The sequence below is a fragment of the Macrotis lagotis genome, chromosome 3 (assembly GCF_037893015.1).
Source record: "Macrotis lagotis isolate mMagLag1 chromosome 3, bilby.v1.9.chrom.fasta, whole genome shotgun sequence".
NCBI lineage: Eukaryota > Metazoa > Chordata > Mammalia > Peramelemorphia > Peramelidae > Macrotis > Macrotis lagotis.
The window spans coordinates 117,402,537-117,416,211 of record NC_133660.1 but is presented as its reverse complement, the minus strand read 5'-3'; the positions used below and the strand labels follow the sequence as shown (position 1 = coordinate 117,416,211).

The 13,675-nt window shown below is 32.8% G+C and overlaps 1 protein-coding gene across 4 annotated transcripts in view; it reads right to left on the bottom strand.

Moving 5' to 3' along the window:
* LRBA (LPS responsive beige-like anchor protein) overlaps positions 1 to 13,675 on the bottom strand; it is an 832,197-nt gene that overhangs the window by 610,756 nt on the left and 207,766 nt on the right. For all 4 annotated transcript variants that reach the window (XM_074229149.1, XM_074229148.1, XM_074229150.1 and 1 more), the window contains exons 23-27: positions 9,360 to 9,538; positions 8,050 to 8,203; positions 7,581 to 7,761; positions 4,815 to 4,942; positions 4,193 to 4,300 (exon numbers count right to left, since the gene is read on the bottom strand). In XM_074229149.1, coding sequence (XP_074085250.1) covers positions 4,193 to 4,300; positions 4,815 to 4,942; positions 7,581 to 7,761; positions 8,050 to 8,203; positions 9,360 to 9,538 — 750 coding nt within the window. The remainder of the gene's footprint in view (positions 1 to 4,192; positions 4,301 to 4,814; positions 4,943 to 7,580; positions 7,762 to 8,049; positions 8,204 to 9,359; positions 9,539 to 13,675) is intronic.

The window sequence follows — 13,675 nt, the reverse complement described above, 5'->3', positions numbered from 1 at the left end:
AAAGCTTAAGAAGCCTAGAAAAGTAAAAGAAAAATACTAGAAGAGTAAAAGAGCAATAGGTTATGAAGAGATTCTGAATGTCAAACAGAGCATTTAAATTTCATCCTAGAAACAAAAGGGCACACTGGACTAGTAAGGGCGTGATATATTCAGATAGTGTGATATGTGCTTAGGAAAAAAATCACCTTAGGTGGCTAAATATACTAGAAACTTGAAATATGAAGAAATCTTTCTAAGGAAATAAACAAAGTCCATTTAGACCTACCCACTGAGATCAAATTTTTAATGAAATCCAATATTTTTTTTTGTCAATACTCTACTCAAACGACAAATTTATATGGTTAAAATTCAGATCTGGCAGCAGCATTCCTACATTCAAAAATTTTCAAAGGTTCCATTCTGCCACAAGGACAGATTTTAAAATATTCAGTCTAATATCAATATGGTCTGACAGCTTCAGTTCAACTTCTACACCTTAATTCATATTATGTCACATAGCAGTCATTCAAGTGAAATCAGCCTTCCAGGTATATACCTAAATAAAATATTCGATCTTTTGGCTCTGCACACTTAAGCAAATGGTGCCCTTAACTAAACTGCAGTTCCTCTTAAATTCCACAATATAAAATGTCTAGCAGTCTTAGAAATATAGTTTAAGGATGACCTTCTATATACTTCTATATAAAGCTACTTCATTCCCCTGAATCTAGTATTTTCTAGATCAGTCTCTCTCTCTCTCTCTCTCTCTCTGAATTTTCTTATCTATAAATACTATATTTACATAGCTATAATAATTGACTTTGTTTCTATTTTTCCCTAGGAAGAAGAATGACATTTACCCTGAAAAACACAAAATCAAGATAACTAATGGAACTGATGATCAAGGTATATATGGAGAAAGTAAGAAATCACTCATTAGGTCAGGTTGAATTCAAGTCTACATGAACATGAGTAATCAAAGAACAGGCAAAGTGTGTTTAATTAAACTACTATTATATGAACATATTAAATGGTAGAGATTGGAGAAGGGCAATATATCACTTTCCTGAAAAGGGGGAAAAAAAATTCAGACCAATTAGGCCAATGAGCTTACCCTTGATTCATGAGAAATTTCTAGAAGGATATTAAAGTGACAGTTGGTAAACAATTAGAAAAGAAAATAACACTATATTCAGATGAGTAAGTGACTTACTTTGGACTTTTAAAAAGATTAAAAACAAATTAGAAACTGCCTACTAGACCTATGAATAGAGGAAGATAAAGAGGAATACAGGAAGTAAAATGGTCAATTTTAACTATACAAAAGTAATTTTTTAACAAACAAAACTAAATTAGCTAAAATTAGAAGAAAAGCAGACCATTTAGAAAAAAATTTTGAAAAGGTTGCTCTGATTAAAATCACATTGCTTCTATATGGATGAGATAACTGAAATGATAAGACCTATAACAGTGATCAAGCATCTATGCTTGTTTTTCATAGTTAAATTCCAATGAATTCCTTTTTTGATAGTAAATATCATTTAATATTGTATCTGTCATTTGAGTCTCACTACAAATTACTGAAAAGGAAAAATCAATTTTTTAAAGTAATTCTTCAAAAAAAACCACCACTAGGGCAACTAGGTGGTGTAATGGATAGAGCTCTGGCCCTAGAGTTAGGAGGACCTGAGTTCAAATCCAGCCTCAGACACTTAATAACTGCCTAGCTGTGTGACCTTGGACAAGTCACTTAACCCCATTACCTTAAATAAATAAAATTTTTAAAAACACCAGTGTAGTAAGAAAGATTATAAGAATTATAATTATATGAAATATTATATATTATAATAAATATTAATTATAATTACATTATAAATACGATAGTATAAAATCATAAGAGTAGGGAGTAGGGCCACTACTCTTAGGTAGTCTCCATTTCCTACTGGTGGTGGGTAAACCCTAAAGAATAAGACTTCAAATATAATCTAAAAAAAAAAATAGGGCTACTTTCCAAATAACAAATGGTCAGCAGTTTTAAAAAAGAAAAAAAGAAAAATCAAGGCTATAAACAGCTGCTTGAAAATAAACTCTAAATGCACTAATTAATTGTAGTAATACAAGTTTTTTAAAAAATCTAACAAGCCACCTTTCATCCATCAGATTGTAAATTTGGCAAAAAAAAAAAAATGAAAAATGCCAAAAGGGCTGTGGGAAAGCAGGTACATTAATGCAACAGTAGTAGGATTGTAGTGGTCAAGCAGTTTTGGAAAGCAATTTGGAACTATATCCAAAAAGTTATTAAACTGGGAATGCCCTTTGAATATAGCAGTATTGCTACTAGGTCTATACCTACAAAGTTCAAAGAAAAAGGAGGAAAAACAATATACATATTTGCATCAGCACTTTCTGCAGTAGTAAAGAATTAGAAACTAGAAGATGTCTATTATTAGGTAATGGATAAAAAAGTTATAATATTTAAGTATGATGGAATATATTATGTTCTAAAAGATGATGAAAGGAATAGTTTAGGAAAGATCTGAAAAAAATTATATGAGAATGTAAATGATATAGAGTAAAGCAAGCAAAACCAGGAGAATGATTTATATAACTAAAACAATATTGCAAAGACTAAAAACTAGGAAAGATTTAGAAATTCTGACCAACATATTGACCAACTATGATTCTGAGTGATAAAATATACTTGTCTACTTTCAGAAAGTTGCCTTTGAGTCTTCATTTTGGATTTGGGAAATGGAGGAACTTGTTTTGCTTGACTATACATATCTGAAACAAGGTAACAGATTTTTTTTTCTCATAAAAAAAGTAGAATAGAGTGAGGGCAAGGGAGAGTGGGGGTGGGAGTTGGGGGGAAGCATGTTTTCATTAATTGGAAAAAATAATTGTTAAGGGGAAATGGTTACTGTCTACCAAGAGCCATTTCACCAAAGGGTCAAGAAAGACTAACTTTATTTCCTTTATTAACAGTATTAATAAATGGAGACTTGAGGCACATTAAAATTTCTTGACTCTTCACACAAAATGGCATCTACTTATAGTTACCCAGTCTTATAGTTTATATTTATGATACTGTGATACAAATGATACTGTTATGATACTATGATAATATACTATGATGTTTATGAATCTTACTTTATGTCTTTACATATGTCATTATTAATCAGGAAAGATAATCTAAGAGTACTATGTAGACCATACTGTGTATGCACATAGTATATAGATCTTCTCACAATAAAATATACATTAATATTTTTAAAGAAAGTAATAGCAGGGCAGCTAGGTGGTGCAGTTGATAGTGCACTGGTCCTTCAGTCAAGAGAACCTCAGTTCAAATTCAGACTCAGGTACTTAATAATTACCCAGCTGTGTGATCTTGAGCAAGTTACTCAACCCCATTGCCATACCAAAAAAAAAAAGAATGTAAGAAAAAAACACTGATTTGCAGATTGAGATTAATCATAGAAGAAGAGGAAGAGACATATTAAAAGCACAAATATATGGAGGTAATGCTAAGTCTGGAGGTCTATATTGTATTTATACACTATGAAATCACTCAAAAGAAAATTAAAGACAAAATTATGTAGAGGTCTAACCATGAAAGAAAATAGAACTGAGTATTCCAAAACTGAATCAATCATAATGGAACAGAAGAGAAGCAAAATATGCTAAGTTCTAAGAGCAACTGCAACATTTTACACTTTAAAACTGTTCTATGAATAGCAACAATTCATGATGGGCTTTCTGGAGTATATTTTGGACCTTGAAGAGAAAACAAAAAAAACAAACAAAAAAAAAAATAACCCTACATTATAGAGTTCCTAAATAGACTATCTTCTCTATGGAGTCCCTAAGTAGACTAATTTCTACTTAAAACTGAACACTGCTTACACATAATTTTCCCAATAACTAGGATTCTAAAACTGCTGCCAAGTGAATGTTCTTTAAAAACTTATTTTCCTTAATATCAAATTATTTTAAAACCCATGGGAATTCTCAACCTGGAAATTTCCAGGATACAAGACAGCTTATAAATTTTAAAAAGCAGAAACAACAATAACCAAAAAAAAGTATGACATACCATGGAAACAATGTAAAGACTGGCAAATTGCCTTCGGGGGGGAGTAATATTAGGGTAAAAATAGTAAAACTCAAAATAAATAACATCTTTAAAAAATAAAAAAAAAGTATGACATACTATATCTCTGAAGACAACTGCCCGAAGCCGATTGATATCCATGTCTTGCAGAAGTCTGTCAAGATCTCTCACTGGAGATATGCCACCAGTTACAATATCTACTGGACTCTAAGAAAGATCAACAGAGATGTTAAAAAATAAATATATCATCCAAAGAACCAGAAAAGTAGTACACAGAATATAATCATTATTAGTTCGTTTCTACTTAAACAAAAGGGGGAAAAAAAAAACCAAAGTACCACACAGACACATCATTCTAATGAATAACCAGTGTACTAAAAGATTTGATAGAGTAAGAAAGGTAAGCCAGAGTTAAAGAATGAAGCACAAAAGAAAATCAAACATTCAGAAAAGCAGAAAAGACTATGAACAAAATTTACCTTGTGTTTAAAAACATATTTAATAATATTTAATGTTATATCACTATATTATGTTATATATTTATAATTAAAATTTATTATAATTATTGATAGTAAATAAATAATGTTTAATATCGTGTTTATAAGTTAAAATAACTTTTTTAGGAAGTTCAACATTTGCTTGATTATAGTTTAACTATGTTAAAAATTTAATCATGAAATTATAACATATATGTTTATTTAAAAATCATTAATTTACTTGCCTTTGCTGCAATCTTTCCAGTGGTTATTGAACTATGCATTACTCTATGAACTTTTGCTGGATCTCTACTAAGTTTCAGTTGTGAATGCTGCTGACACTCTAAACAATTTCTCACTGCCACCGCACAAACTATTAAAAAAAAAAAGTAGGGGTAGATAGTGAGAGAAGAGGTAGAATTTCTGTTTAGAAAAAGGAAAATTAATTAGTTGGAATATCTTTATATTTTCCAAAGCACAATGTATGTATATGTATATGAATGAACAATCTGAATATAACTATTAAATATTAAATATTTTATGTATATTATAACTGATGATCATCTTACCTTCAGTAAATTTTAAGAGTTAAGATACTGTAAGTTATTATTAGTCAAACCTCCTATCTTGGTGCTATATTGGCATCTAATCCAGAAACAAAATCAAAAACTACCTCCCAAATTTCCATTCTTAATAATTCACAAAACATTAATTTTATTGCTGCCATTGAAGCTGAGAAGCACAAATGAAAATAGAAAGGGGAGAGTTGTGGAATAGAAAATTGACTAAAGAAGGCGAGCAAAACCAGTGAGGAGACAAAATAATATTATCAGTATACATCATGTCATTTTATAGTGGTCTTTATATTATCTTAACCCATCAACTGTTATCACTTGAGAAATGATTTGTACATACTGAAAATAATTCATACTGAAGTATAAATGGGGGTGGAGTGAGGGGGGAGGCAGCTAGATGGCATAGTGGATAGAAAGTCAGGTCTGGAGGTAGGAAGACATGTTCAAATCCAGCTTCAGGAACTTACTAGATATTTTGATCCTAGGCAAGTCACTTAACTCTGTTTGCCTAAGTTTTGTCATTGCAAAATGAGCTAGAGAAAGAAATGGCAAATTACTCCAGTCTTTTTTGCTAAGAAAACCCCACTTGGGAGTCAGAAAGGGACAAAATATGACTGAAAAATGACTCAACAACAATAGCAACAAAAAAGTATAAATGATATAGCTTTAAGATGTATAGCTACTCACATAATTTACAGCTTTATAATTTAGAGGACACTCTCTTCACAACTCTGGTGAGGTAATCAAGTATTATCCTCATTTGAGATGGGGATGGGAACAGGAAGAGAATGACAAATCTCAATGTGCTTACATAACTTGCCCAAAGCTAATAAAGTCAAAAAATGAGTAGAAATGAGCTCAAACCCAGAGCTGTGAAACATCTCACCATCCTGGTTCACAAGTGGAACATAGAATTTTGGTCTGAAAGGGATCCAGCTTTAACATACAGTGATAAAGAATTAAGCAGATTTCCACTTTCTCACATTAACGAACATGGAGTCCACTAAACAGATAAGAAAAAGTGTAAGAAGATAGATTTCATATTTTATAAACTGAATTAGGCCTCAATGATAGTTTTAAATATCTTATTCCTTGGTGGACAGATTCTTGGAATTAAGATGGACTGATAGGATAGACAACTCCTTAAACCTTCAGAGACTTGGAACACTCAATGGAAACATCAAACTCCTTTTTTTAAGAACTGGAAATAACATTAAAAGGAACAATAGCCAACATTTATAAAGTACTTACTATATAACCAAGTCATGCATTGTGCATAATGCTTTATATTTAGTATATACCTGTGGAGAGGGGTAGTAATCTATTTGGATAATTAAAACTTTAAATGAATTATGTAATCTAATCAGCCCCTAACGGATGGGACAGCCCTCAAGGGTAGTAAGCATTTTGATTTGAGACAGACCACTTTTTATTGAAGGAGTTTTTGAAGACCAGGAGAATATCAAAGTGAACAACCTGATGATCCAAGTCTCTTCTGGTTCTAAGGAAGATGAAGGGAAAAAAGTAGGAGCCTCACATCTTCTTCCTCTCATATCTTCGGTTCTATATGAATATTGTCATTAAATAGAAGCTAAAGAGACTTTTAAAATTGATACATTTATATAAGCAAGTACACTTTTCCATACTCACAAAAATACAGAATATTCCCCCTTCATTACTATGTTTTAATTTAAGGTATATTTGAAACTATTCTATTTCAATCAATACACCAACCTATAAATCTCAAAATCTTAAATAGCATTCTGAATGACTGAGATACTTAAATGAAAAACTAAATTACAAGCTTTAATTAGCTCAATAATTTCACATTAAGAGAATTTTCATAAATCTAAACTATATTCCTCCATTAATGTATATCATCATTTTAAAGTGAGATTAAAAATTTTTTTGATTCACAACTTCTCCATTTCCTATCAAATTGCTTTTGTCCTAGAAACAGGGAATCTATGAAACCATGATCTAAACTTTCTGTAAATCAGAAAAATATTCTCCCTGTTCTACCTATTAAGTTGGTAGAAACTGAAAAATCTACCTACAAAGAAATGCAATATTATTACTTGAAAAGTATCTACACTACAAACAGCTATGATGAATCATTTTTAGTGTAGATACTTTTCAAGTAATAATAAGTTTCACTGGTAATTAGTATATTTGTGACCTCAATATAAACTGCTACTAATTAATACTTAAAAATAATAATGTTGGTCTTCAGTCTTAGATAACTACTTGTTTTGACTATTTCTTTGCTTGAAAACTGGGAATAAAGAAAAATTGTATCCCAATATAAACATATAAATGACATTTCCAACTGAACAGAGAATCATTCAAAACTCATTTATCAAATGCTTACTATGTACAAAGCACTGGGCCTACTCTGGACATAAAAAGAAATGGTAAATAATGTTTCACACTTACCCAGTCGGAGGCACTGCCGCAAAATTCCTCCTGATGACATATTTTTCTCAGCTTCAATTTCCGTAAAGCCAAGAGAACTTGCAAAAATTAACACATCTACAAGGCTGATTAACCTCTGCAAAAATGTCACAGAGGTCTCTATTGTAAGTCCCTGAGTTGGTTCAATATTTTCCAACTCATGCTGCAAAAAATACAAGTTCAGTATTACAGTATGTCATGTGTCATGAGGAAAATTTTTTTTAAAAAAATACTATTCAATTTCTGAATTTCATAAAACCAAGTCTGTTAAAAAAATTTACCATTAGTCTGTTCTCTGCGCCATCATTATATGTTATTGCAAGTAATTAAAATGAAATATACTGATAGCATACTGCTCAACTTTTAATTACTAAGACTACTCATTTTTAACAGAGAAAGGTGTATAACTAATGCTTGTTCACCAATTTTAAGTAATATTGTAAGAACTTACTGTTGTAGATGTAGCAGCTGAAAGCAATGGCAATATACCTCCACAAGACATGACCATATTGTCCATTACTTGAGAGATGAGATGAATTGTGTTATGTACAAAGATGACATTATCACTACTATTTACAAAGTCCATAACTGTCTTTGTAGAATGGCTGTTAAAAGAAAAATTATGTTTAGTGAAGAATCTAAAAAAGGGGAATCACAGTTTGCCTATTTGAGGGAAAAGGAGTGATAAGAAAGTGATAGGTATCCTGAAAGCAAAGGAATGATGATATATCAGTTACTTCATGCTTTTGAACTTCATTTAGTGAAATAGATCATTCCTAATCAGACTATTCATGCCGCCTTAGTTTTGAAGCATTAATGATATTAACCTTACAAATAATTCGTGTTGCAGAACCAAAATTGGACTTTGGAGAGTGACTAAACAAATGGCTGTACATGAAATGAAAGGGAATATTGTATGTTAATAGAAATTAAGCACAAAAAAATTCATAGAATCATGAGAAGATTTCTATGAACTGATAAAAAGTGAGGTAAGCAGAACCATGAAAATAATATACAAAATGACAATACACTGTGAAGGGAAAAGAAAAACAAATGTAGATGAGACAGTGACCAAGAAATTTACCCTTAGTAAAGAGTTGAAAAAAATGCATGCCTCACCTTTCTTTGCAGAGCTAAAGTACTCTGAGTGGAGAATGTTGTATATAATGTTAGGACTGGTAGATCTATGGGTTGCTTTTGCTAAACTATTATCTATTGCCCTATCACTCTATCTACTGTTTTGTTTTGGGTTTTGTTTTTTTTTTGGTACAAGATATTGCTTACAGGGTAAAAAGAAAAGAACATATTTAGAAATGCAGGCATAAAAAAGAATGATAGCAATAAAAAAAATTTAATTATATAATTATTTCTATCAACTTCTAAATCTCACAGAAAATGCCAGAAACAGATAATCAATTGCAAGAAATATGCAAATAAAATAGGGGTTAGGAAAGAACAGAAACTTCCTTCACTAAACATTGATTTTACTGTGCAGGACAGTGTTATCCTTACATTTCATATTTATACTACATGGGATAACTACAATGTTCTCAGAACTCAAAGATTGTATAACCTATCATGACATGCTATTTGAGCAAGGCAGGTAAAACTTAACAATTTAAAATGAAAATTCATGTCTGTATTATACATTTTAACAGTAACCTGTAAAATACAAGATAAAAAATTAAGTATGCAAGATGCTTATTGCACACAAAAAATAGTGTGAGTGCACATGTACTTAAATAGATCCAATGAACGAACCTTCTCCACATCTGTATATCTGTTTCAATGGAAAACAACAAGTCTGTGAGCAAACGCTGGTGCATATGGGACCACCTGAACTCAGGAATACGAAACATAGTAGATCTGGAATCTCTTCTTTGTCCATTGGCTACAGTTGGTGGTATTTCTTGTCCTGTATGTTCCTCTTCTCTTGATATCTAAGTAGAGAAAGTATAAAAATTAACCCATCATCAGAGATGTTAGCAAAAGAAGTATCAGGGAACACACACACACACACACACACAAAATCAGTGACTATTGTGCAATCCACAGTCTGATAGATATGGTCATTTAAAAACTGAAGTTATAGTTGCTAAACAATAGCAACAATACTAACAATTTCTAGAAGAATAGAAGAGTTACAATACAGCCATGTCAAAATTTCCATATGCTCTCAATTAGTAATAACCAATTCACTCCCAATTATATTTTCTTCAATTTGAGCCAAAATAAAAGTAAAATCAGTGCTTAATAACTTATTTAACCCTATCACCAGGAGAGACAGGCAAACCCATTAGGAAAATGACTAGGTATAAGTTGTATGGAAGGAAAAAATAAAAAGAAAGTGAAAGGCAGAAAACAAGTAAACAAACAGAATGGTATCAATAAATGATTTGATGGCATCACTGAGAGAGTAATTTTAGCTACGAGGAAGAGAGAGGAGGGAAACTGTACAAAATATATCCAGAAATCTCAAAGTATAATGAAAAGTAGCTTCATAGAAAGGACTGCTACTACAATGAAACACCATATGACTGCACAGAAGGAACTACTGAGTTGTTAGGACAGTTTTAAGTCATGTTCAACTCTTCATGACCCCATTTGGGGTTTTTTAATGGTAAATACTGGAGTGATTTGCCATTTCCTTCTCCAGCTCATTTTATAGATGAGGGGCTGAGGGAAATGAGGTTAAGTAACACAGATATAAAGGGTCACTCAGATATAAAGTGTCTCAGGCCAGATTTGAAATAAGGTCTCCGTGAGGAATGCAGGGTATGGTCTTCACAGGGTGTGGAGGGGAGCCCTTAGGGAATCCATTACAAAGGAGGAATGGCCCAGCCAATCACAAGACTGGAAGAGTCTTCCTAATCCCATTCCAAGGGTAGAAACCCCAAACTGGTTCTCAACTGGTCAAGAGTGACATAGAGATCTTGGCCTAATGCTACTGAGTTTGCACAATTAGGTCTGAATATTAACCCACACACCCCCTGTGAGAATTGGGGTTCAATAGCATCATGTGTCATATGATGTGTGTGTGTGGGGGGGTGTCCTATTAGGAGCATATCATGGAATGGGTGGACCTTTTAGATGGTAACTCAAACTCTGAGAACCTATGAACATCCAAGAGGGAGGGGAAAGAGTTTCTGAGGACAATAAATTACCTGACTTCCAACACTAATTCATGCTTCACGTCTAGGTGTGAGGTACCCGTACATTGTAAGGTGTATCTTGCAAGGTTCATGAATAAAATGTACAATTTTCTCTCACTCTAGCAGATTTTTCTTTTCATTCATTTATAACAGTCTCCCTGTTCCACACCCAGTATTCTATCCACTATGCCACTGAGCTGCCCAGGACTACTCAAAAGGACAGCATATATTAACAGGGCTGACCAAAAAGTTAAGAAAAAAAGTCTGTTCAACTATGCCGAAAGGGCAACAAAAATGAGCATACCCTTTGATCCAGCAATACCACTACTGGGTCTATACCCTGAAGAGATGATGAAAAAGGGTAAAAACATCACTTGTACAAAAATATTCATAGCAGCACTGTTTGTGGTGGGAAAGAATTGGAAATCAAGTCAATGTCTTTCAGTTGGGGAATGGCTTAGCAAACTGTGGTATAGGTATTGTCATAGAACACTGTTGTTCTATTAGAAGCCAGGAGGGATGGGAATTCAGGGAAGCCTGGGGGGATTTGCATGAACTAATGCTGAATGAGATGAGCTGAACCAGAAAAACACTGTATGCCCTAACAGCAACATGGGGGTGATGTTCAACCTTGATGTACTTGCTCGTTCCATCAGTGCAACAATCAGGAACAATTTTGGGCTGTCTGCAATGGAGAATACCATCTGTATCCAGATAAAGAACCATGGAGTTTGAACAAAGTTCAAGGACTATTCCCTTTAATTTAGAAAAAAAACAGATCTTATTGTCTGATCTTGTTATCTCATATACGTTTTGTTTCTTTCTTAAGGATTTGATTTCTCTCATCACACTCAATTTGAATCAATGTACAACATGGAAACAAAGTAAAGACTGACAGATTGCTGTCCATGGTGAGGGGGGAGTAAGACTGAGGAAAAATTGTAAAACTCAAATAAAATCTTTAATAAAAAAAGTCTGTTCAAGAGAATGACTTTCAGAAATTTTTTTTTTGGTTAACAATATCTTGGTGGCTTTTAAAAGACATGGTCTAATTATTTCAATTCAGAAATAGAGATGTTCTTAAAATTCTAGGAGACAGAAGAAAAATCAAGTGAGTATATGTAAGGCAGAAGATATAAAAATGAAGAGACATTATCATAAAAATCAATCAAAATAAAGAATTAAAAGAATATCCTTTCAAAAATAATGTGTGTTAAAACTGAGGTCATATGCTCGAAGTACAGAACAAATGACTGTATCTTCTTCTTTCCCTACTTCTTTCCCAATTTTAATAATTACCCTGGCAAAGTAAGGCAGGAAGGGAAAGGTTCGAAGGTGGAACAAAAGAGGTACACTGTTACTAGGCAGTCTAATTTAGTCTCTCTTTCCTTCCCACCATTACCTCTATCTATTGTTTGCATATATTTAAGCCCCATGGGCACTTTAAAAAAATTTTAAAGCACCAAAATAACACTACCACCTAATTATAGCCAAGCCATTTCTTGCAGGTCCAGTCAAATTCTCTAAATAAAAATATGCAAGTCTCCAAAATTCAAATTTGGGGGCCATGTTCTTGATCTGTCCTGTCGTGGAGACCACAATGATAACCATACTCTTATTCCTAACAACAATAGCATGTATATTTGTTATTTATAATCATTATGATATTACCATCCTCCATTTGTATTTACATTTTTCAAAGTTTGTCTTGCTGTTTAATTCAAAACTATAAATAACTTTTTTTCTTTTTTCTTTTTTTTTTTTTTAGGTTTTTGCAAGGTAAATGGGGTTAAGTGGCTTGCCGAAGGCCACACAGCTAGTTAATTATTAAGTGTTGGAGGCCACATTTGAATTCAGGTCCTCTGGACTCCAGGGCCAGTGCTCTATCCATTGTTCCACCTAATCACCCCCAAAACTATAAATAACTTCTGTGAGATCACAGAACAACAGGAAACAGAGCTGGGGAAAACTTACAGGTCATCCAGTCCAGAACCCTCCCTTTACAGATGAGAACCTAAGAGCAAGTGAAGTCAGGTAATTTGTCTGCACTCCCAGAGGGGATATCCCAGAGCTAGAATCCAAATTGAAACCTCTTTCTCACAATGCAGCCTTTCTTACTCCACATCATTCTTTCATTCAAATAAGCAGGGCAGAGAGTATTATGAACAATTTAATTCAACCAACATTTAATGAAAAGAAAACTAGGTCTCTAGGGAGTTGTTCAAGATGACCATGCCAATGAAAGTCTAGTTTGAAACAATTTGCTTTCATTCCTAATAAGTTACATCCATTCTACTATTCTCTCTCCTATTAAGGTCACACCAAAGATATCAAAATCAAAATCAGTTTAAGGATACAATTGCTACCTTCAGTACACAAAGGAAAAAAAATTTTCTAGAAGTCTCAGATTTTCTTCCAGAGATGAATAATTTTTAAATCAATTGAAGAATCAATTTTCTCATGAAATGTCTGCAAGTAGGGCAATGATGGTGTTACTAGAAGACTGTTCTTTAAAAGGTAACAATTTCCATACTAGCAAAAGAGGGGCATCCTGTACCCCATCCTCTCAGGATTACTATAAGAACTCAGTGGAAAGAAAGTACTCATATGTCTCTGGAGATCTATAAAGGTCAAAAAACATTGGAAAAATGGAGGATTCTACATGTGAAGAAAACATCTGGAATAAGTATACAGCCTTTCACACTTGCAGGGATCCAATGGAAAGATTCTTTACTCAGGACCTTGGTTTACTGGAAATACTAGCTCTTGAATCCACTTAAAAAAAAACTTTGATTTTTAGGCTGCATATATAAAAATACACACATGTCAGACCAATTTGTTACTTACAATGCTAAAGTACTAATAATAACTGTTGTACTGTATATAAGCATTGAGGTTGACATAGGAAATATTACTTTTATATTC